General features: G+C 38.5%; 1 protein-coding gene across 1 annotated transcript; it reads right to left on the reverse strand.

The window, feature by feature from the left end:
- Positions 1–20,924: 20,924 nt before the first annotated feature.
- On the reverse strand, positions 20,925–24,611 carry LOC127255898 (caffeoyl-CoA O-methyltransferase-like). Its single transcript, XM_051281665.1, has 4 exons — positions 24,510–24,611; positions 23,950–24,101; positions 23,727–23,871; positions 20,925–21,269 (listed from the first exon to the last, which is right to left on the reverse strand). The coding sequence occupies exons 1-4, from the start codon at positions 24,558–24,560 to the stop codon at positions 21,138–21,140; spliced, it is 480 nt and encodes a 159-aa protein (XP_051137622.1). The 5' UTR covers positions 24,561–24,611; the 3' UTR covers positions 20,925–21,137.
- Positions 24,612–24,884: the final 273 nt, after the last annotated feature.

Here is a 24,884-nt window from a genome sequence, read left to right on the forward strand (position 1 = left end):
ATACATCATTATAACTTGAGTGTATACAATTTTGAAAGTAATTACTTGGGAAATGTTTTTGTCATATAAGAAAAGTATTTCGTGGTAGAACATCATAATAGTATCATAGAGAAATCATTTTGGGATGATGTATACATCATTATAACTTGAGTGTATACAATTTTGAAAGTAATTACTTGGGAAATATTTTTGTTTGTTTAAGAAAAACTTAATCCCGAAATTATCGGAGGTAGTTACAATAATTTTTTCTAATTGATTTTTTTTTAATTAGATATCTTAATCAATTTTTTTAATTACCAAAATACCCTCAATCAAACTCAATCGTTGGATTGCCAATAAAAACAATCCAACGGATTAAAATGATTCAGATGCTCTTGAAATTTAATCAACATCAGGAGGATACCATTAACGAAAATGTGATATTAATCACAAAATTGAATAAATAAAGACTGAACAATTTCTTACTATGAGGGGCAAAATAGTTATTTTATGATTGGAGAAAATTTGGTATTTTGAAAATATTTTATTTTTTTTTTTAAATTGAATTGAGATGCATTAATGTATGTATTAAAGATGTTTAAAATAGTTTTTGGAATTATAATGATTATATAAAAATTAATGTTGATTGATGACATGGAAATAAATTTTTAGTTTTGTATTTTCAATGAGAAATACATTAGAAATAAAAGGTGAATAATTGATATAGCGAAAAATCAAATCATAAGATTCAAGTCACCAAATTTCTTTGAAAATAGAACACAATGAACCGAACTTAATAAAACAAAAACTTGCAGAGAATTTGTCGGGAAGAGAATTGACAAAAAAACAAAAGAAATTTTTAAAAAAAAATCATTTTCAAGGTTTTCACGGCGTAGTTTTAGATATGGTGCCATTCAAATCGCCTAGGCGACAGTATGTGGCGACAATATGACGATGGCAACCTGCCTATTATAAATTCTAAATACTTAATATATAATATAATATAATAACCTCATATCACTGAATTTAATTAAATTTCAAATACAATATCAAAATATCAAAATATTAAAGTATTAAATATAACCATCAAAATATTCAATATGCCAATATAATATTAAAGTTCCAAAACGCCATGAAATTCATTAATATCTCGATTTATTTTTTTTTTAAAAAAAATCCTTAATTTCTCAAATATCAAATTAGTCTTCAATGTGCATATCATCATCTTTATCCTTATTTATGAAACATCTATTAGAAGGACCAGAGTGACGGACATACACATTGTGTGGACCCGAGTATTCACCAACATCTCTACTACGAAAGTTGAAATTATCAATATTACCTGAAGTATCTATGACTTCATCTACAAAATGCCACTCAAGATCACCAAATTCATGAACTATCTCGAGAATCATCAATTCATTTCATTATCCCATTGAAATTCTTAATGAATTAAAGGATTAAAATTGATTTCTTTCTCCCGTTGCTTTTGAAATCGATGTACAATTTTTCGATTATATTGAACATGCATCAAATCGTTTAACCTCATGTGCTCTAGTCTATTTCTTTTTTTGGTTGGAATATAAAAATATAGATATATTCTTTTAAAAATACTAATATTGGTTGGAATATAAAAAATATATTATTTTTAAAATACTACTATAACTAAATATCAAACAAATTTAAATATGCTCCAATTGCATTCATAATCGGCCGAAGAGCAGCGACGTAGTACAAGTGATTTTGAAGTTCTTCGTTATCACCACTATATCCATCCCATCAATCAACTAGAATATAAAAGAATTTATTGAATATTTGAAATTAAATTTCATAAAAGATGAAAAAATATATATATTAAAAAAGCTTACGATGAATCTTTTGTGTTTGGTGTTTTATTTTCAATTAAGGGTCAAAGCTTCCTCACATTTTATCCTAATTACATGTTTGTTCATGAATCTTATTCATCAACTCGTCATCTTTAACTATCTTTTCTAGAACATCATGAAATAATTGTAGTTGCTTACGAGCAAAAATACGATCACTTTTCTTCAATTCAAAATATTTTGAAGGATTTAAGAACAGTGCAACCTCATATAGTTTCACCTCTATTTTTTCACTCCATCAATCCTTATTTACTTCCATAAACTTGGCCAACAACTTAGTTTTGAGTTAAATTGGAATCATTTGGGAGCTGTATGTGTAATTTTTGGTCTAAGTTACCGAATTTTATGCATTATTGTTGTTTGATGTTTGTGGCTTCATTGTGGTTCAATTTTGTATGGAGGTCCCGGCTAGCTTGGACTATGCCATATTTTTATTTGGCGAGATAAGTCAACAATTAAAGTAAGGAGTTAAATTACACAAGTTTGAAATGAATAGGTCATCTGACTAAGCGTCTGAATTGAATATGCCATTATAATTATGTCCTCGTATGTGCTATATGGTGAACTTCTGGTGATGTGTTAATACTACTTCCTAATAGAAACTAATATGGCATATAGTTGTTACGTACGAAATTTAGAATTAGGTTAAAAGCCCAAGGTAAAAAGAAGAATGGGCCTGGCAATAGAGTTGATTGAACTGATTGAAGGGTACCATGAGGAAATCAAGGAAAATAGGTTTATTACTAAGGAAAGTCCTCAGGTCGGAAGGTCTTCAGGTCGGTAGGTCCTCAAGACGGAAAGTCATTAGGACGGAAGGACCTCAGGTCGGTAGGTCCTCGAGACGGAAGGACCTCAGGTCGGAAGGTCTTTAGGTCGGTAGGTCCTTAAGACGGAAAGTCATCAAGACGGAAGGACCTCAGGTCGGAAGGTCTTCAGGTCGGTAGGTCCTCAAGACGGAAAGTCATTAGGACGGATGGACTTCAGGTCGGGAAGACCTCAAGGCGGAAAGACCTCAAGTCGGAAGGTTTTCAGGTCGGGAAGTCCTCAAGACGGAAAGACCTCAAGTCGGAAGGTTTTCAGGTCGGGAAGTCCTCAAGACGGAAAGACCTCAAGTCGGAAGGTTTTCAGGTCGGGAAGACCTCAAGGCGGAAAGACCTCAAGTCGGAAGGTTTTCAGGTCGGGAAGTCCTCAAGACGGAAAGACCTCAAGTCGGAAGGTTTTCAGGTCGGGAAGTCCTCAAGGCGGAAAGACCTCAAGTCGGAAGGTTTTCAGGTCGGGAGGTCCTCAAGACGGAAAGACCTCAAGTCGGAAGGTTTTCAGGTCGGGAAGTCCTCAAGGCGGAAAGACCTCAAGTCGGAAGGTTTTCAGGTCGGGAAGTCCTCAAGGCGGGAAGACCTCAGGCCAGTTGGTTCGCAAGTCGGGAGGATTGGCGGTCGGACCCATACTATTGTAGATTGGCAGTCGGGCCTAAAGGGCGGAAGGTCTGTGGTCGGCTTAAAGAGTGAAATATAGGGATAATTTTGGTCTGCTGAGGACGCGTGTCAGCAGGAGAGGGGTTGGAGGACGGTTGGGAAGGAGACGTTGTAACCGTTCGGGTGACGGTTTTCGGTGCGGTTTCCCAGAGAATATTTAAAGGTTTGAATCATCATTTGGCAAGGTATCTTCAATCAACTTCAACAAAGCAAAGTCAGATTTGGGGATCACCACTTTAAATTTCAGTCTTTTATTTTCCAGTTTATTTTCTGTACCATACAGTGTTTAGAGATTCCTAATCTCAGGCACTAATTAATCAAGTTTAAGGATATTTTCTATATCTTTGAATTTTACTTTATTTTTGTTGAAAAATTACATCAACAAATTGGCGACCACAGTGGGAGCAAGACAAAATTGCTCATTCCAATTCCGGCGATAATTTCATACGTCTAAGATCCGGCCGTATCATCGGAAGGGTCCATATGGCAGGTTCACAACCTCAAACATCTTCGGCACCAGTGGGAGAATCCGTTCCACCACCTATTGTGCCAAATGCCGGGGAAATCCCACAACCACCAACTGATTGGTGGTCTTATGTTCAACAAATGAACAACCAGCACACTTTGGTTATGCAGAACATGTTGCGTGAGCAACAAACGAACATGTTGCGTGAGCAACAGAGTCTGATGCAGAACATGATAGATCAAGCATTGTCAAGGGTTAGTCTTCAACCCACTCAAACTCCACCAGGAATATCACCATCCAGACTACAGACAAATTTCGCAGGGCCATCATTCGTGGATAGTACATTTCCAAGTGCCACAAATCCCAACCGAATGGATAGGGGAAAGTCTCCTCTGACTTTTCCCAACACTGTTCCACTGGGACCAAGGGTTACCAATCCCCAGACGAACAATACAAGGGAGGACAGGCCTGAAGGATATATACATGATCCTGTTCATATTCCTGTGCAGGATCCGTTCCATGTTCCTGATCATGAGCATCAACGCTTTCATGTAGATCCTGATGAGCTTGCACATATATTAAGGGATCAGTATGGATTAACTCCTCAGATGGTTAACCGCCCTGCATATCAGAAACCGTTCCCAGAAAGAGTCATTAATGAACACCCTCTCCCAAGGAATTATCGACCACCCGATTTTCATGCATTCTCAGGGGAAGACGGATCTTCCACCATAGAACATGTTGGTCGGTTCACAGCACAATTGGGAGAAGTTGGTAATAACCCTTTTTATAAGTTGCAATTGTTTGGTTTATCTCTTACTAGAACCGCATTTTCGTGGTTTGCAAGTCTGCCCCCTGGACAAATTCAGACGTGGGAAGGACTGGAGACGGCATTTCATGCTAGATTCTTCAATCCTTTACCGACTGTTTCTTTAACAGATTTACTGGAGTTGAGGCAGTATCCAGAAGAATCTGCTTCACAATTTATAGAAAGGGTGCGACTGATGAAGGGACGATGTCCCACGGTAATCAGTGAGAAAGAGATGACCAATTTAGTGGTCCGGAATATGCATACTCGTTTAAGAAAGGCACTCACTGCCCTGGATGTTGAGGATTTGGCAAGTCTTGCATCCAAGGCAGGACGTTTAGAATCTTTGTTTAGAGAAGAAGATCAGCATAACAGGCGTAATAGAGGCCAACATATGGCGAGTATGGGAACAGAAACATGTGACTTTGATTTTAATCAGTCAGAAGAGATGGCAGCCGAAATCCTTTCTGGAAAACCTTATGTATGCCCTAAATTGAAGCCAGTTCCCGGATCTGAAGGAAAAGAGCAACCGACCTTTGATAGTTCGAAAGCTGATGAAATCTTTGACATCCTACTGACTGATGGGCAGATCCGTATTCCAAATGGGCAAAGATTGGCCACTAAAGAAGAAATCAAAGGGAGACCATATTGTAAGTGGCATAATTCTTTCACACACAATACAAGTCAGTGTACTCATTTCAGGAAGGAAATTCAAAAAGCCATTAAGACAGGTCGGCTCAAATACATCACTCTAGGGGTAGACCAGCAACCATTTCCGAAAGTAACAACGGCAATGGTTGACATCCAACCAAGTTCGGAAACAGGGAAAAGTTCGGCCAATGATGGACATACAGGGGAACGAACTCAGGCAAACCCTGGAACTAAAAAGGGAAGTCAGCCAAACAGTGGCCGACCGGAAGAACGACTCAAAGTTGTTGAAAGACCAGTCGCTGAAAAATGGGACCGACCAGACGGTTCGTTTAATGTGGAGGTGAAAGAAAGGGTTGTAGTACGTGACCACCCGACCAGAAAAACAGGATCAGTCGGGAACAATTGGGCTCGAAATAAAAAGCCTTTACCCGTTGATATAGATCCTCGTTTCCCAGGTATGAATCGTACACAGATTCGCAATGCCAAACGCAGGTATGCTGCAAAGTATGGGAAACGAGTTCCTTCACCAAAACAACGAACCGACGAACAAAAAGCAGCCGACCACTTGGCAGGAGGTCGGTCCATTAGAGTTTTTGCAAACCAATTAACCGACGAGCAAAACGCAGCCGACTGCTTGGTAGGAGATCAGTCTATTCGGGTCTTTACAGAACAGACGACCAATGAGCAAGGAGCAGTCATGCAATCTCCAAAAAGTCGGTCCAGTCGGGTCTGTTCAGGAAAGCAACCGAACGACCGATTAGGTGCTGCCGACTTTACCAAAGGAGGTTCGTCGGGACAAAGGAAAGGTAAAGGAATGGCAGATGAAATAATTAAAGGTTTTAGATGCCAACATTGTGAACGGATCAACCTCAATCCATCTCTTGAAGAATTCCGTATTGAATCTTTGACGGTTCAGTCTCGGGATATGACAAAGGAAGAAGTAGTAATTACAGAGGAAAGTTCAAGATCTGTTAAATCTCGTCTGGGACCACGAATCCCTTGTCGAATGACAGAGATTAATCAGATGAGTGATGAACTGATGTGGGCAAGTCTGGTAGATGATACTCTGGATGAACCTTTATGGGCATTCTTGGCAGATGACGAATTAGAGGAAACAGAGTGGGCAAAGACTACAGATTCCGAGCCTCAAACGGAGGCGCCTTCGATCGTGTTTCCTCCTATTCCAGAGGGTGCGATTTCCCATTTGAAACCTCTGTATGTTAATGCTCACATTTGTGGGAAACCAATCACAAAGGTTTTCGTCGATAATGGAGCAGTCTTTAATGTTATGCCATTGAAGACCCTCAAGAAGTTAGGGAAAGGAATTCATGATCTGTCTCCTGTAGAATTCGAAATGACAAGTTTTACAGGGCAGCCGACTAAGCCTGAAGGCATGATGGTTGCCACGATCGAGGTCGGGCCAAAGAAGATCTCCACCGTTTTCTTTATTGTGGACGCAGATACTACATACTCTCTCTTGCTGGGAAGAGACTGGATTCATGCCTCTCAATGTGTGCCATCAACCTTGCACCAACAATTAATGTTCTGGGAAGGAAATCAGGTCTTCAAAATGGAAGCGAATGATAATCCATTCGATGTAACAGAACAAGCTGAAGAGTCAGTGTTTTATTCCAGTCAGGTGGCTCCGATGTCTCAGTTGTACATGGCCAGGGAATACCCAATCAAGGGTTATAAAGTCACTGGCCAGAACTCGATGTTCTATTAAAAGAACACCTTTATTGTATGGCTCATGATAAAGCCACACCCATTCCCGTATAATTTGTTTGTAATGGAAGATACAAGCTTAGAAGTATGTAGTTCTCTTATTAATAAGTTCTATTTAAAGCAATTATTACATAAAGCAGAAAATAGTAAAGAGATTCTGGATGTTCACCTCCAAGAAGATGAACAATTTCGTTGGCCCGACTTATTAGAAAAAACAGAACCAACAGCTTCATCACAAGACCCGTTATTGGAGTTTAATTTAGGAACCGAATTGGTTCCAAAAGTGATCAGGTTAAGTGGTTATTTGTCTAAAGAGCAACAAACAATGATGCTCGAAGTTATTAGAAACAACATTGATTGTTTAGCATGGGATTATTCAGAGATGCCTGGTTTGACAAGAAGTCTAATAGAGCATCGATTGCCTATCAAAGAAGGTTGTAAACCTTACAAACAACCTCCAAGGCGAATGAGCCCGGATCTGATGCCTCAAATTAAGGAAGAAATCCAAAAACTCCTCAAAGTGGGTTTTATTCAACCTTGCCGTTATGCGGAGTGGCTAGCTAACATTGTGCCAGTGGTCAAGAAAAATGGTAAGATAAGGATATGCATCGACTTCAGGGATTTGAATCTAGCTACCCCTAAGGACGAATATGTGATGCCTATGGCCGACATGTTGATAGATGCAGCAGCAGGGCATAAAATCCTTAGTCTGATGGATGGTTATGCAGGTTATAACCAAATATTCTTGGCAGAAGAAGACATTCCTAAGACAGCATTCAGATGCCCAGGGGCTTTAGGTATTTATGAATGGACAGTCATGCCATTCGGGTTAAAGAATGCAGGGGCAACTTACCAAAGAGCCATGAATTCAATTTTTCATGATTTAATTGGCAAATCTATGGAAGTTTACATTGATGATGTTATTGTTAAGTCTGCCAGTTTTGTTGAACATTTGAGAGATCTTGAAGAGGCATTTGAAAGAATGAAGAAGTACAAGCTGAAGATGAATCCAACCAAATGTGCTTTCGGAATATCAGCCGGGAGCTTTTTAGGATTTTTAGTTCATGAGAGGGGAATTGAAATCGATGCCAATAAAGCTAAAGCCATTCTTGACAGTCGGCCACCCAAGACGGTTAAAGAAATCCAAAGTCTTTTGGGTAAGGTGAACTATTTGAGGCGTTTCATTTCTAATGCTGCTGGCAAGGTCAGACCCATTACTAAATTATTGCAAGCTGGAAAAAATGCCTTTGAATGGGGTCCCGACCAACAGACGGCTTTAGATGCTATCAAGCAGGCATTGGTTCACCCTCCAGTCTTGATGCCTCCTAAACAAGGTCGGCCACTCAAACTTTATTTGGCAAATACATATGAAGTGGTTAGCTGTTTATTGGCACAGGATGGTGATGACGGGAAGGAAAGGGCAATCTATTATCTCAGTAAAACCCTTACAGGACCAGAACTGAATTACACTATGCCAGAGAAAATGTGTTATTCATTGGTCTTCGCTTGTACTAAACTCGAGCATTATTTGCTGCCCAGAAGAATTGAGGTCATATCAAAGGTGGATCTCATCAAATTGATTTTACAGAGACCTACTATGAAGGGCAGACTAATGAAGTGGGCCATTAAATTGGCTCCTTTTGATCTTCAACATTCCCCTTTGAGGGCAGTCAAGGGACAAGCAGTAGCCGACTTCTTAGCAGAATTTTCACAAGTCGGGTACTCTCATTGTGATAGCGTCCGACCACTTGTTTGTTCATCATATTTGAATAGTCTACAGGTCGGATGTGTACCTTATATAAGTACCAGAACATGGTTGATGTTCTTTGATGGCTCTACCTCTGGAAACAAATCAGGGGCAGGGGTCTTTTTGCAAGGACCTGATGGTCAAAAGATCAATTTGCAACTACGATTGGAAGCCATGACCCATAATTCGGCAGAATATGAAGCTTTAATTTTGGGTTTGGAGGCTTTAATAGCCAGGAAGGTCCAGTCTGTAATCATAAGGGGGGATTATCAATTGGTAGTCAACCAGGTAAACAATCAATATGTTTGCAATTACCCTCATCTTCGCAGATACAGGGACATTGTGGGTCGGTTACTGACAAAAATTTCAGAAGTAATAATTGAGTTCATTCCGAGGAAAGAAAACCAACGTGCTGATGAATTGGCTCAAAGGGCATGTAAAGGAATTCTGGAGGATATGTGGTCGGAGGTCAAGTCGGGCATAGAAGGAAAGACAGACCCAATAGGTGACCGAATGGTCGGGCAAGAGACTGTCGGACAGGACCCCGACTACGAAGTTGTTGGTCAGGAGCCCGGCTGCGAAGTCATGGTCGGGCAGGAGACGGTCGGACAGGAGCCCGACTGCGAAGTAGATGTCAGGCAGGAGTCCGACGGCGAAACAGTGCCCGATTGGAGAACAGAGCTTATCACGTATTTACAGAATCCAGGTGCAAGTGTTTCAATTGCGACACGATTGAAAGCTTTACGTTTTCAATTGATAAATGGAATTTTGTATAAGAGATCATTTGAAGGTCTGCTTTTGAAATGTTTGGGGTCTACAGAAGCTCTAGAGGTAATGACAGAAGTACATGGGGGAATATGTGGAGCTCATCGGGCAGGTCTCAATATGAGATGGGCCATTCATCGTTTGGGTTTTTTCTGGCCAAAGATTTTTGAAGATTGCATACAATTTGCCAAAGGCTGCCAGGAATGTCAGAGACATGGAAATTTAAACCATTTGCCAGTAACCGAATTGCAATTCTTGGCAAAACCATGGCCTTTTAAATCATGGGCTATGGATATTATTGGTAAGATACATCCTGCTTCATCGAAACATCATTGTTTCATATTGGTCGCGACTGACTACTTCACCAAATGGGTAGAAGCAGTTGCTTTAAAAAATGTGGATCAGAAAGAAGTGATAGACTTCGTTTTGAATCAAATTATTTACAGATATGGTATTCCTCAGTCTATAACAACCGACCAAGGTTTGGTCTTCACAGGGGAAAAGTTCTCTAGTTTCTTGGCCGAATTCGGTGTTCGTTTACATCATTCGTCACCTTATTATCCCCAAGCCAATGGACAGGCGGAAGCAGCAAATAAGATTATTATTGGGATCATAAAGAAGATGGTGGAAGGGAACCCAAGAAAGTGGCATTTGTTATTGTCTCAGGCTTTATGGGCACATAGGAATACCAGAAATACGGCCACAGGGTTCTCACCTTATCAACTCACGTTTGGCCAAGATGCTGTTTTACCAGCCGAAATCCGAGTATCATCTGGTCGGACAGAATTTACTGATGGTGGTCTTACAGAAGAATACCAACAACTTATGATGCAACAGTTAGAAGATTTGGATGTTAACCGACTTCATGCGATAAGTCGAAGTGTGAAACAGAGTGAAATCAGAGCAAGGAGTTATGGAAAGAAAGTTCTTCACAGGACATTCCAAAAAGGAGACCTAGTCTGGAAGACCATTCTTCCTACATATAAGAAAACTGATCAATTGGGAAAGTGGTCACCGAATTGGGAAGGACCATACATTGTTCAAAAAGATATTGGGAATGGTGCTTTCATTATTGTAAATCATGAAGGTAGAAGAGTACATGATTGTATTAATGCTAAATATCTGAAGAGGTATTATCCTGCCTTTTCAGATAACAAAACTGCCTGAAACAAAATGTTATTCAGAACCCATTTATGGGGTTCGGATTCGAACCTATTTAAAGGTTCATTTCTGTTAGTCATCATGTATTTGTGAGAAATTTTCTGCCTCTGAATCAGACTTTTCATCCCAGTGAGTGGATATTAATTCTGGTTCTTCTTCAATAAGATCTTCCAAATCTGGTCGGTACCTTTCCCATTGGCTTTGCATGTCGTCAAGATCTTGATGGGTACGCGCTTGCATGTCTGTTAGGGCTTGATGTTCACGATCAACAATGGTCCGTAATCTTGAGAAGACTTTTCGTTGATTGGAAAAGATGTTATCCCAACCAAGATCTGGAAGTATAGTTGCTGCGTGATTTTCTATCATTTCCATGTGGTGATGGAGATCAGGAATGCGACTAAGGATGTCACGAAGTGGTTCATACCCTTCAATGACTTTTTCCATTAGGCGGATGACGCGATGAATGGTTCTTCTTCCTCGTTGGGAGAATCGGAATTTGAAGTCTAGTTGCTTGAGTATATGTAACAAGTCTTCTGCATGGCCTCCAATAGGGTGATTACCCACAAAGAAGGGTTGAAGAACACCCTGCCAGTTGTTTGATGGAACATAAGGTCGGTCATTCGCCATGTTTGTTAACACTTCAAGTGTTGTGATTTTCAAAATATGCCTTGGAATGTGTTTCTTAAAATGTGAGAAACAATGTTCTTTTAAAGAAGGAGTTTGTTTCTATTCCTACAAAGTTGGAAATTGAAAGGTGATCCTTGTTTTGAGAGACGAAAGAAAAAATGGATTACTAAGTCGTATATTGTTACAAAGGGGGAAGTATTACAACAATGCCCCTAGGGCAGTTTTTATATGGGTCCATTTGATTTCATCCCTGGATAGCCTTCTGGTATTGGCAGCCGTCTGGTATCTTATGATGAATTGGGATCGGGCTTGGGTTTTTAGCTCTTGATCCAATTCAGCCTCATTTTTGGTGTACTTCTCAAGCAGACGCTGTTCATTGGTAATTTGCTTATCCAGGGTAGACTGTTCTTTCCTCAGTTCCCTCAATTCTGCCTCCTTTCTCTGGATAGCTTCATCAACTTGAGCTTTCGTGCTAAGGAGACCACTCAGCCTTCCAGTAGTCTGCTGAAGGGATTCTCGGGTCTTAGCCAAAGAGTTCTCCAGCGTTGTTTGATCGAAGTCGGGCTGGGGGGTTTCAGCTGACAGGAGTCCAATGACTAGCACTTCAGTCTTGAGCTCTGTAAGTCTTTCCATCAGCCGATGCAGAATGGGGACGGCTGGCGATTCCGTTGGAGTGTAAAAAAGAAGGCCACCAACCGTCTGAATGAGTTTGTCCAATAAGTCGGATCTCAATTCTGACAGGGGATGGTTAATGGCCTCGGTGAATATGGTTCGGGCCTCCGCCGGAACCGGAACAGTCGATAGGACAGCTAAGTCCGAAGGCCCCTGCAAGTCCTACAATGTCAATAAGTATTCCAAAGGAGGTGCAAATTTATTCATATAAGATATGTGTTACCTCTGGGCGGACTGCTGTCAGTGAGGGGGGCAGCAATGAGGTCGGTCGAGTAGGGCAGACAGCTGGTATAATAGCAGCCGACTCGTCGGCTGCTGCGAATGGTCGCTGAGGTGCCGACCTGGGTCCCTTTGGAACGTGGTATATAAAACAGTTAGTGTTTTCCGAGGGAAACATTATGGCATGGATTGGTGGAATCTTACCAAATTTACAGAAGTCTCCGATTCGGACGAAGACATTTCTTCCATTTCTGGAGGTTGGATTGCCGCAGGTGGTTCTTCTGCCTGCCACTCGATGGCTAGAGGGAGCGCCGCTGCTGGTTGGGCGGCTGCAGGTTGGGCGGCTGCATCTAGAGCCACTGCAGCCGGGATCTCTGCGGCACCTCCGATTTCAGGATCAGCAACATCAAGGATGTCGTTTTGAGGGTCAGCTTCGGCGAGGGCAGTTGGTCCTTCCTTCGAAATGGATGAGTCTGATGCCATGTATGGCGGTCGACCCATCTGGGAAGTAGTTCCTTCGCTGTCAGAAGAGACCCCTGCTGCTGATCCGATGGGTGAAAGTGTCTGTGAAAAATCATGGAAATGTTGTTGATTGAATATATCAAAGTTGGTCATTAGAATTCTAAGTATTGCTGACGAGAGAACTTACAGGTTCTATAGGCGCTACTGGTAAAGATTGCCTCCTGGTCGGGTGCCTGGCCCGACCGCTCCTCGGTGCGGGAGGAAGAGTTTGCCTCCTCATCGGGTCCTCCGCCTGACTGCTCATTGGCAAAGTGAGAAGTGGAGTAGGGGTTTGGAGAGGAACTGCTTCAGTCGGGACCAAAGGTTGGTCGGCTGGGGTTGGCGTCGGTTGTGTGGTCGGTGCTGCCAAGGTTGGTTCTGGTGAATGATATGTGAAATCAAGGTTAAGATATAGTGAATTGGTTCACGGTTTTAAGAAAAATTACCTAGTCGGGGTCGGGTCCTTGCTGACGTCCTAGTAGTTCCTAGGTCCGCTTGAGCTTGCTGGTCGGCCCCAGAGGTCGGGGGTGTTTGCAGCTGGGAAGCTTTCCTTTTTTGTTTTGGAACACTAGATCCGGTCCCCGGGGCGGCTGTTTGTGGCTGGGTGCTAGTATGTCTAGCCGCCCCTAGAACCAATCCTTGGGGTGGAAGGAGTATGTTCAGCAACCGACCCTCATCAGGGGAAATCAGGGGCCATACAACCGACCACCATTCATTGAAAGTATCTACAGTCTCAGGGTTGGAGCGGAAAGGAATATACGAATTGGAAATTATATACGTGGTGAGCTGGGAGATATAAGAAGGGATTGAATTTGGTAGGACTCGTCGGTCGGGACTTTGAAAAATTATATGAGGACAAGCGACGGGTCCAGGGATACCTTGGCAACAGCCGAACTGGCGCGCCATGAATTGAGGTTCATAATTAAAAGTGTAAAAGGTTTTCTGCCCTTTTTTATCAAGTTTTTTGCTACTAAAAAGAGACCTGGGTTTGAGGGCAACGTCCCAGGCAAAAGGATAAGTGGAATGAGGACAAGGCTCAGGAGTCGGAAGCGGATTTGGTACTGGAAAAGGCCAAAAATGGTCGGGAGCATAACCCGCATATTTTTTATACATAGAAAATCGAGAATTACTGCGGGTATCTGTTAAAACTGCAATTATTATTGGATCGGAAGATTGGAGGTTATTGCGTCCCGAGCAGAGTCGGTTAAGGGCTAATCCCAAATGTTTTTCAGCTGTTGGCATAGTGGGCGGAGATCCTAAGTTAAACGCGTTGGGGAAGTAGAGCCGGAACCAAAGTTCTAAAAACCAAAAAGGACCCGACGCGGCAGTGTCTAATTTCCTATTATCATTATCTGTTAAGCGAAGGCTAACTCTAGTGAGTCCTTCAAACAGATTGGCTAAAAACAGGGTGCCAAGAGAGAAAAAACGACCTGACGCGATATGAATGGCTAGGTCGAGATGAGAATGAAGAACACATTTGGAAGGGGAAACAATGACGTACCTACAAAGCCAAAAAAGGATAAAGGCAGTATGCTCCCGGTCGGTTACAGGGGTCCCTGGAGCCCCTTGCTGGTCGGTTGCGAACTTTGTCCAACCCCATTCCTTCACACCTTGTAAAGACCACCCTGGATGGTTTTCTGATGGCTCCTGCCCATCTAGGGCACCCATTACAGGGTCTTCACCCACAACTGGGAGATGTGCGATCATTGCAACGTCCATAAGAGTTGGGCCAAAGGGGCCTGATGGGAAGAGGAAAGTCCCATTTTCCGCATTCCAGAAGGCAGACATGGCCAACAACACCTTCTCATGCAGGTTGATAGGCATGGTGGACAGTAGTATTGCTTGGTCGATCTTTTGGGAACGCCATTGGGTCTGGAAGTGTTCTGCTACCCGTCGATACCAAGCGCGGTAAGGATCTTTTGGGTCTGTGAGATGGGTTTTGATGCTGTCTCGAATGCGAACTGCTTGGTAGTTAGGGCTGTTGATAGCCAAGGAATTTCGGGATTCCAAGACTTCCCTCATCCGGTTTAAATCTTCAGGAGTAGTGCAATATGGACGGATCGTCGGAGTCAGTACTTTTGAGGCTGAAAATGGGCCCTCCGGGAGGGTTCCGTCGAAGGGAAGGGCAGGAATGTATTGATTCGCCATGGTTAGAGTGTTTTGGGATTGTGATTCACAAAAGCTTGTATTGCGGAGAAGGAAGTTAATCAGGAGTGTTGCAGTAACTGGTGCAGTTGCTAAGGGAGTTTTTCAAGAGGGTGGTGATTTATGAACTTCCAAACATTGATTGTTAAATGGCGTTTGAAAGTCCCTTGGCGGCGGGCAAGTTGTTACGTACGAAATTTAGAATTAGGTTAAAAGCCCAAGGTAAAAAGAAGAATGGGCCTGGCAATAGAGTTGATTGAACTGATTGAAGGGTACCATGAGGAAATCAAGGAAAATAGGTTTATTACTAAGGAAAGTCCTCAGGTCGGAAGGTCTTCAGGTCGGTAGGTCCTCAAGACGGAAAGTCATTAGGACGGAAGGACCTCAGGTCGGTAGGTCCTCGAGACGGAAGGACCTCAGGTCGGAAGGTCTTTAGGTCGGTAGGTCCTTAAGACGGAAAGTCATCAAGACGGAAGGACCTCAGGTCGGAAGGTCTTCAGGTCGGTAGGTCCTCAAGACGGAAAGTCATTAGGACGGAAGGACTTCAGGTCGGGAAGACCTCAAGGCGGAAAGACCTCAAGTCGGAAGGTTTTCAGGTCGGGAAGTCCTCAAGACGGAAAGACCTCAAGTCGGAAGGTTTTCAGGTCGGGAAGTCCTCAAGACGGAAAGACCTCAAGTCGGAAGGTTTTCAGGTCGGGAAGACCTCAAGGCGGAAAGACCTCAAGTCGGAAGGTTTTCAGGTCGGGAAGTCCTCAAGACGGAAAGACCTCAAGTCGGAAGGTTTTCAGGTCGGGAAGTCCTCAAGGCGGAAAGACCTCAAGTCGGAAGGTTTTCAGGTCGGGAGGTCCTCAAGACGGAAAGACCTCAAGTCGGAAGGTTTTCAGGTCGGGAAGTCCTCAAGGCGGAAAGACCTCAAGTCGGAAGGTTTTCAGGTCGGGAAGTCCTCAAGGCGGGAAGACCTCAGGCCAGTTGGTTCGCAAGTTGGGAGGATTGGCGGTCGGACCCATACTATTGTAGATTGGCAGTCGGGCCTAAAGGGCGGAAGGTCTGTGGTCGGCTTAAAGAGTGAAATATAGGGATAATTTTGGTCTGCTGAGGACGCGTGTCAGCAGGAGAGGGGTTGGAGGACGGTTGGGAAGGAGACGTTGTAACCGTTCGGGTGACGGTTTTCGGTGCGGTTTCCCAGAGAATATTTAAAGGTTTGAATCATCATTTGGCAAGGTATCTTCAATCAACTTCAACAAAGCAAAGTCAGATTTGGGGATCACCACTTTAAATTTCAGTCTTTTATTTTCCAGTTTATTTTCTGTACCATACAGTGTTTAGAGATTCCTAATCTCAGGCACTAATTAATCAAGTTTAAGGATATTTTCTATATCTTTGAATTTTACTTTATTTTTGTTGAAAAATTACATCAACAATAGTATATATGATAAACCGTTTATTGGATTACTAATATCAATTAGTGAATTGTGTAATCCATAGATTTGGTTAGACTTAGTCGTTGATTGAAAAATCGATTGATAAATTATGTAAGTCTTGAATTTAGCTAGATTTGATTGTTGATTGGCAAGTCGATTGATGAATTGGGTATGAAATGGATTTGGATAGATATACTTGTTGATTGACAAATAGATTGATAAATTGTATAAGACGTGAATTTGGCTAGACTTAGCCGTTGTTGGCAAGTCGATTGATAAATTGTGTAGAATTTGGCTAGACTTAGCCGTTGTTGGCAGGTCGATTGATAAATTATGTAGAATTTGGCTAGACTTAGCCATTAATTGATAAGTCAATTAGTGGATTATGTAAGCTATGAATTCAGCTAGCCTTTAGCTGTTGATTGGAAAGTTATTTAATAATTGTGTGAGCGTTGATTTAGCTAGACTTAGCCATTGCTTGGAAAGTCAATTGATCAATTGAGTGAGCTGCAGATTTTGGATGGTTGTAGTCTTTGTTTGGATAAGGTTTATTGTTAGTTATTTATTCCATGCATTAGATGTATATTTCTTTACTCAGCCTTTGCTTATGTTACTACTTTCTTCCATGAAAGTTGAATTTTAGACCTTTATCGATTTGATGCATCATAAGGATGGAATTTCGTCATGCATGCATTACTTTATTCAATTGCATATTTTAATGTAATTGTGGATGTCAGTAGAAATATTTGATGGTTTCTGCAAATAAAAATGATTGTGCTTATATTTATTATGATTTATCCTTGATATTGAGACACTACATGTTCATATGTATTGTTGTTTCCGTGTCGGTGTGTGACAATCCCTTAAAAAAATTTTGGGTGTTACATTCTCTATCTTTCACTACTCAATACACCAAAAAATCCCCAATGTGAGAAAAAAAAAATGAAATATCATGACTCGATGAAAGAAGAATAAATTCTATATAGGTTAGGCAGATCCATCTTTAAACATTTTATTGAACAATATGTTGTTTCTACTAACTGTCCAGTAAGAGACTATGTTTCTGGTTCGATTCTCACTATTTGGTCTAGTTTGGCCATGACACCCATCCGAATTTTAAAGCGGCCCCATTTCTTTCATTCATCGGTGAATTTTCTAAATTTTTTAGTGACACAACACTCACTTAGTGACCATTGAAGCAATAATTTTGCCACCCGCCATATTCTATCACCATTTGTTGATAGGAGTTGGTCAAGGTTGGTAGTCCTCTACAGTGACACACATATTTTTATAGGCAGGTTGTCTCATTGAACCTAATTCTTGGGATCTTCAATCTTTCTAGGTTAGATTTTTATTATAAAACTTATATTTTAGCAGGCTTAAATTTCTAGTCAATTTGTAAATTACACCACGGTTTAACATTTGGTTAGCGGATCCGATAGGTTATCTTTTGATGCAAGATGATCAATGTCAATAATATTTTTATGATAAGTTGTCTTACGGAATTGTGTATGCAATGAATGTGTCAATTCTTTCAATTGTACATCGCGCTCTTGGCTTTACCAATAATGTATTTACTGTTACGGTAGAGGGTAATGGTATAAACAGATTTACTCCATTCTAAAATGTCCTCAAGAGAGTGGTGAATCTATTACGTTTCTTCTACTTTATCCAAATGAATGAACTCATATTTTATTATTGATTTGACAATCACTACTTGTTTAGAGGACTTTCCGAAGATTGTTGCATTAGTTAGTGTGAACACATATTCAGTACTTGATCTCAAATTAAATATATCAGATATCCAGTTTGCATCTGAGTAGCACTCTACTACACTTGGATATCTTTTATAGTGCAACCCATAATCTTGAGTAAACGTAAGTATCTAAGTACACAAACAATGGTTTTTAATATTTGTGACTTGAATTACCCGTATACATACTCAATTTTCATATAGCATAAGCAATATCGGGTCTGGTATAAGTCATCAGGTACATCAAGCTTCAAATTATTTGAGCGTACTCAATTTATGATACATGTTTTCCACAGTACTTTGATAAGTGAATATTTGTGTCCAATGAGATTTTTCCTATTCCCATGTCATCTTTGCTAAATTTGTCAAGGATTTTATCTACAAATATAAGTTTGACTCAAAATCTGACCATCTTTGATTCTTTTATCTTAATTCCTAAGGCCACATTAGCAAGATCCATGTATTTCATATCGAATTTGGAGTTCAACATGTCTTTAGTGGACTTGACAATTTTGACATTTTGACGTAAATACATACACTTATTGTATTCATTAATTTTGAAACTACTGTCCATCATAGTATGATTGAATTTCTCATATCATTTATTTAGACCTTGTTTGAGTTATATAGTGATTTTACAAGTCTACAATTTTTTTATTTATTATTTTTCTATAAAATTGAAGTCTTTTAGCTATTCTATGCATATTTCTTACCAAAGTCTCTATTTAAGAAAGACGTTTTCACATGCATTTAATGTACTTTAAAATTTCATATAGCAACTATCTCCAAGATCATTATAATGGAGGTTATTCGTGTAATTGCATAATATGTGCTCAAAGTAATTTAGCATTTTTTGTTGTTTGTAATATTTGGTTACAAGTTTATCGTTGTATTTTTCTATTTTGTCATTCGATTTCAATTTCCTTTTAAAGATCCATTTTTATCAAATGGGTTATGAGCTTGGTGAGAGATCCACAATTTTCCAAATGTGATTCTAAATAATATAAATCAATATCACTGTTTATGTATCTTTTTCATAAAGGCGCTTCAAAAGACCTCCTTGTTGTAGCATATATTTGAGGCTCATTTTCAAGAAGAAAGCTAAAGTAGTCATCTCCATATGATTTTTCAACTTATGTTTGCTTGTTTTTTCTAACCTCAGGTTCTTGTTTGGTTCAGAATCAGATTCATTACTTTTCCTTCAATCTTGAACTATTATTTAGTGTTCTTAATTGGCCTAATTAAACTCCGGCGCCTGTCTTTGCATGGAACATATTTTCAAATGATGTTGTATTTTTTTTTTTTTTATTATCATATTCTTTTGGATGCCTTTTCGGCTTCGCGGGATGAGTCTCAAAATTTTTTAATTGAATACTAGAAAATGATAAGGAGTATTGTTATATGCATATCCAATCAAAATATAGTCAACTGGCTTAAAATCAATTCTACATATTTGGGATGTAGTACTACTACTTTAGTAAGCACCCCACACTCAAAAGTGTTGGTAAGATGGTTTTTACCTTTCCAAAACTCATAAGAGGTCTTGTCCACCTTTTTTCAAAAAATTAACTTGAGTAGTTCATACTCAAAATTATTTCTCCTCACATGTTTTAGGATACTTTACAACTTAACATCATCGCATTCATCATTTCCTTTAAAATGAGATTTTTGAATTCATCAATGTTGTTTGATTGAGGTGAGTAGGGTAGAGTTACTTTATGAATTGTTCTATTTTGCACACAAAATTCACTAATTAAAGCTTCATATTTTTAACCTTTATCACTTCTAATCCGTTTACTTCATTTGTTAAGTTGATTTTTTACTTCATCTTTGTAAAAAATAAATTTACTTATTGTCTTGTCCTTGTCATTAAATAAATACACATAATAGAATTTGTACAATCATTAATAAATGTACTAAATTATTTATTACCATCATATGTTTGTACAATTTTAAAATTACATACTCCCTCCGTCCCATAAATATAGTCTTAATTGGGTTGAGTACGAGATTTAAGGAATATTGATATTATATCGGTAGTTGGTAAAAAGTATGGATAAAAAACTTTTTTGCCCTTGTGAGTATATTAGGGTAAAAACTAGTGGAAATTGTGTAATAAAAATAAAAAAGTAGGGGTAGTTTTATGGTGATATGGTTATTTATGGAAACAAGACTATTTTGTTTTGGGACGGAAAAAAATGGTAAACAAGACTATTGTATTGGGACGGAGGGAGTACATCGCTATTAATCAATTTGAGCGGTTCAATGTCACATTGAATTGTTTGGAATGATGATCGAGATTGTTTCTCTTCAACACAACTGTAATATTTATTTTTTGTTGAATAGAAATGTTGGAATGTTGTTCAGGTTAATTAATTAACACATTGAATCATAATTTACATGATCCAAATGATTATTCCATAAAGTTCAAAACTCAACAATATAAAACATGATATTATTATTATTATTATTATTATTATTATTATTATTATTATTATTATTATTATATTCAATCACAGTCATAATACAAAATTTTAAAAGTTCACCCACACTTACCTATTTCCCACATACACTCTCGATTTTTACAAAATAAAGCTATCTCATTTCGTATTGATTCTAAACCCATATTTCATCAAAAGTATCCCAAAAACCTGGTTCTTTATCATTGCCAACATGTAACATATGTTGGTCAATATCACAACCCTTCAGAAGCAATCTTTAGAAGAAAATTCCTTCTTTCTTTAACATATGCCAAAGCAATATTTTTTATACACATTATTTCTCTTTCAACATTTTCGAACATAGAGATTGGTTCCTATCTATGCAGATTTGGCATATTGCTCCTTTGTTGAGCCACAAATATTTCTTGATTGATCCAACCACTCTAAATTTAATATTGTTAGATAGAACAACATTTTCTACTCTCATTTCTTAAAATTTTGACCATTTATTTTTTATGGTTTATCAGCCGACGTAGCAACTCATCTAGATGTTCTCCAATGAATGCAACGAGATCCTTTACAAGCCCTACTACTACACACTACGGACGAGGTAGAACAATAGCTAGTTGTCGCATGTTCGCATCACTAGGATTCCGTTTATTGTGTCCAGTAATAGGTTGCTCGAAGCTCGCAGCAACAGGCTATGCCTTATCCAGTGTGGCCATGAAGGCCTTTTCATATGTTGTTTTCACAGCCTTTTCTGCAGCAGCCCGTTTGGCCGCTTCATGTTTAGAAGCAACGCGTCCAAAAACCTTGGTGGTAGTACGGGGTGGCTGAGATTGGGAAACATACAAAGCCAAAACATGAGATTCGCTAGAATTGACCTTCTCATTCTCCTCTATGTCTGCAATAATCTCAACATCATCCACTACAGAAAAAATTGAAAATTACTACGGAAAAATTCTGTAACAACAGACAAAATTTCCGTCACAACTTACAATTACAACGAAATTTGCATCTAATTGGAGGCGGTAGTAAATATTATTGTAGTAATACAATGTGACAATCAAGATTTTCTGTTGTAAAAAATTGTCACATAATTAGTGACCTTTTATTTCCATTGCAATTTTTTGCCACGGAGTTTTACTATCACAAAAAATACTATTTACGTAGTGCATTGCAAGAAAAATGATACGTTGTTGATTCCTTTGCAATTTTTTGCAATGCAATTTTCAATGGAATATGTAAATATATTGTACAATCCGTCGCAGAGTTTCAATGGAATATATATTTTGCAATATATTGCAAAGTTAACAAATTGCGAGAGAATATAACCATCGGTAATTCCGTCACAAATTTTGTAGTGCCTATTTAATTTATTTATTTCTTTTGCTCATTTTTGCCAATTTTTTTGAAAATCAATATAAAAAAATATTAATTTAATTCTATACAATCAACCCAATTTAATGATTAAATTAATATCTCACATAAAATATACAAAAACTAACTAAAATCATATCTAAATTTCAAACAAAACCGGAGTCTAATAGACCAAATACAAACAAAATATATTTAGTATAAGTACCTCAAGTAGCAAATAAATGTATGAATCTACTTTTAGTTACCAAAATATCAAACAAAAATAACTAAAATCGTAACTAAAAATACATATAATAATAAATCATCCATCAAATCCCAGCATGACGACATATTGTGAAGCAATCTACCCGGTTCCGAAGTTCAATTCACTACAAAAAAATAATATATTTGTAACGGAATTTCTTCCCTAAAGTTCATGTAGCTAACGTAATTTCATTCCTAATTCCGTCTCTGATGTCATTAGTAACGGAAAAAGTAGATTTAGAGACAAAAAAGTTTTGTTACAAAAATAATTTTTTCTTGTAGTGATTATTTCTTTGTTGTTCTCAAGTCCTTTCATAAACTCTTCTGGTTGTTTCCCATTTTCTTTCTATATAGAACTAGCGAACCGCTTGAATAAGAAATTCAACTCTCGTTTCAAAATAAGCTTTCAAACGACCTCTTGAAATCATTGCAGATGTACCTGGAGCACAATTATTTAAAAAAAAAAAAACAAACTATAATAGCCACACATGAGTAATAAGTAAATAAGCTATGCCAAGTTCATATTCAAGAGATAGTAAACTTACCAATCTTTACGCCTCTAGGTGTTATGTTGTCATTGTCATACAAAACAATAACTTTATTGACGGTAACTTGAAACAAGCCAAGAGGTCATTTATATAAAACCTCAAATATTGATACAAATATAATTCACATTTTTATAATTAAGAAGTCAAGTTGTTATTATGCTATATTGGATTCAAAGACATAAGAAAATTACATTATGATAACACTAGCAATAGGTATCCCATGTCAATATTCAGCCACCAAGGAGTCCCTGATTTGATGCATTCTTTCTTGCATTCAAAACATTCTTTTCATCATAGAAGTCTACATAACTAACATGGCAAACGCAAGAACTTGCACAAACAACAACTAATTTGGATTGGATAAGCTAGTTAGCTAGCTAGCTCTCAACCAAAGGTATACATAACATACATACATACCTATACTCATGAATGCAGATGTAAGGAGTTTGTCCTTTTATGGTCCAAAAGCTGAGCAAGGAGTAACATAATAACATATGTAGCAAAGATCAAGAATGTTCTCTAATGAATTATAGTGCATCAGATTATAGAGTTGATCATAATGTATTTACCTAAACAGACAGATAAGAATATGAATCAAATTTTCAGCAGTCTCTCATCAGTTTTCAGGATTCAAGTTCAACCTCTTGGCATCTATCAGTTGGTAAAGATTGCCCTACCTTTGTGGTTCTAGATGGTGAGAACCAAACAAATCTTTGTAAAATCGCACAAAAAAAATGGATATAAGACAAAGGATGCTTATTATGTTTCACCTCCTGAGATCAAGCTGAGAATAGTTTATTTCTGAGATGATTATTGTGTCCTCATTTTACCTAATTATCCACAGCCCTACCCGGAAACTAGATAACGAACCAGATCATCAATTTGAAAAAAATTCAAGACAACAAAATATCTTAGAAAGTATTCAACGGTTGCTTATATACCTTTCTCTTTGCAATAGTTCCCAATGCAAAGACCCAGTAGTCATATTGAAAGAAAACTCCACATAATCATTTAGCCGTGCGCAGAGCATAAATAGTGGTGGATGTACTATGTAGATTCCTATATTATAAAAAAGTAACAGAAAGAAAAGGTCAATTTATTTTGGTTTTGGCAACATACCGTACCGTCCTCCAAAAGAGCAAGGGCGGTGGCCAAAAGCAAGTACCATGAGTATACTCCAATCTCCATTGTTTTCTTAGTGTTAATCAGCTTCAGAAGCATGTTAAGAAACTGCCCCTCATCCGAAAATGTAGTAATGATATTCCTATTTAAATTCAACCCAATATTCAGATCTACTTCATTTCATTGACAATTTTAATGGAACAATTTGATTGCGACTCACAATGGATGCTTGGCAGTAATTTCTCTGAGCTCTTCATTAACAATTTTAATGAAAAAATTTGATTGCGACTCACCATGATGCTTGGTGGTAATTTCTCTGAGTTCTTTCATCGCCTCTGGCTCTTTTGGATAAACGTTGGTTTCCAGAATATACTGTTTGGCGAAAGTAACGAATCACATCAAATCAAATCATAAAAGGTAAGATAACAGCAGTAAAAGTGACTAATTCGATAAGATATTCAATACAATTTCGCATCATTCTACATTCATCATCTATTAAAATGACGAAATGAGATTCTCCAAAAAACAGAAGGAAGTTTCATAAGCATAATCTGGATTCGATCGATTGAACAAACTTAACCGAAAAACAATATGGAAGGAGATTGAATCAACCTCTAAAAATGCCGCAACCAACTATATTTGTCTTCAAAATACCAAATAGACACACTCGATCGAAAAATATTAACCTAACAAAATGGCAAAGCGAAAAACACCAAAAGGCACAATCCTAGGCTATAACTAGTAAAGAACATCACTTTGCAGAAGGCTTTTGTGCCCAACCTCCTGATGCCTGGCTGCTTGATCATCCTTCGACTCGCCATTTTGTCCCATCTTGAAAGTAGATTTTGGGATTTTGGGATTAAATAACAAGGGTGCTAGAGATTAATTTGTGCAGATTATGTTGAAGAATTACGGTGAACACATAGGTGGCTCCAGTAATTTTGTTTAATTTATGGGCAAAATAATTTTTATTATATGTTATTAAATTTTTAATAAAAATAAATATTTATTAATGATTTATTTAAAATTTTATAGTAAATTTTTATTATAAAATTACATTTAGTGCAAATTAAATTAAGTTATTATATAAGACATTAATATTTGCATAATTACTTTCCAATTTAAATTAAATATAATTATTTATTAAATTTATTA

This window comes from Andrographis paniculata, unplaced genomic scaffold (genome assembly GCF_009805555.1).
Source record: "Andrographis paniculata isolate CXL003 unplaced genomic scaffold, ASM980555v1 Contig54END, whole genome shotgun sequence".
Lineage (NCBI taxonomy): Eukaryota > Viridiplantae > Streptophyta > Magnoliopsida > Lamiales > Acanthaceae > Andrographis > Andrographis paniculata.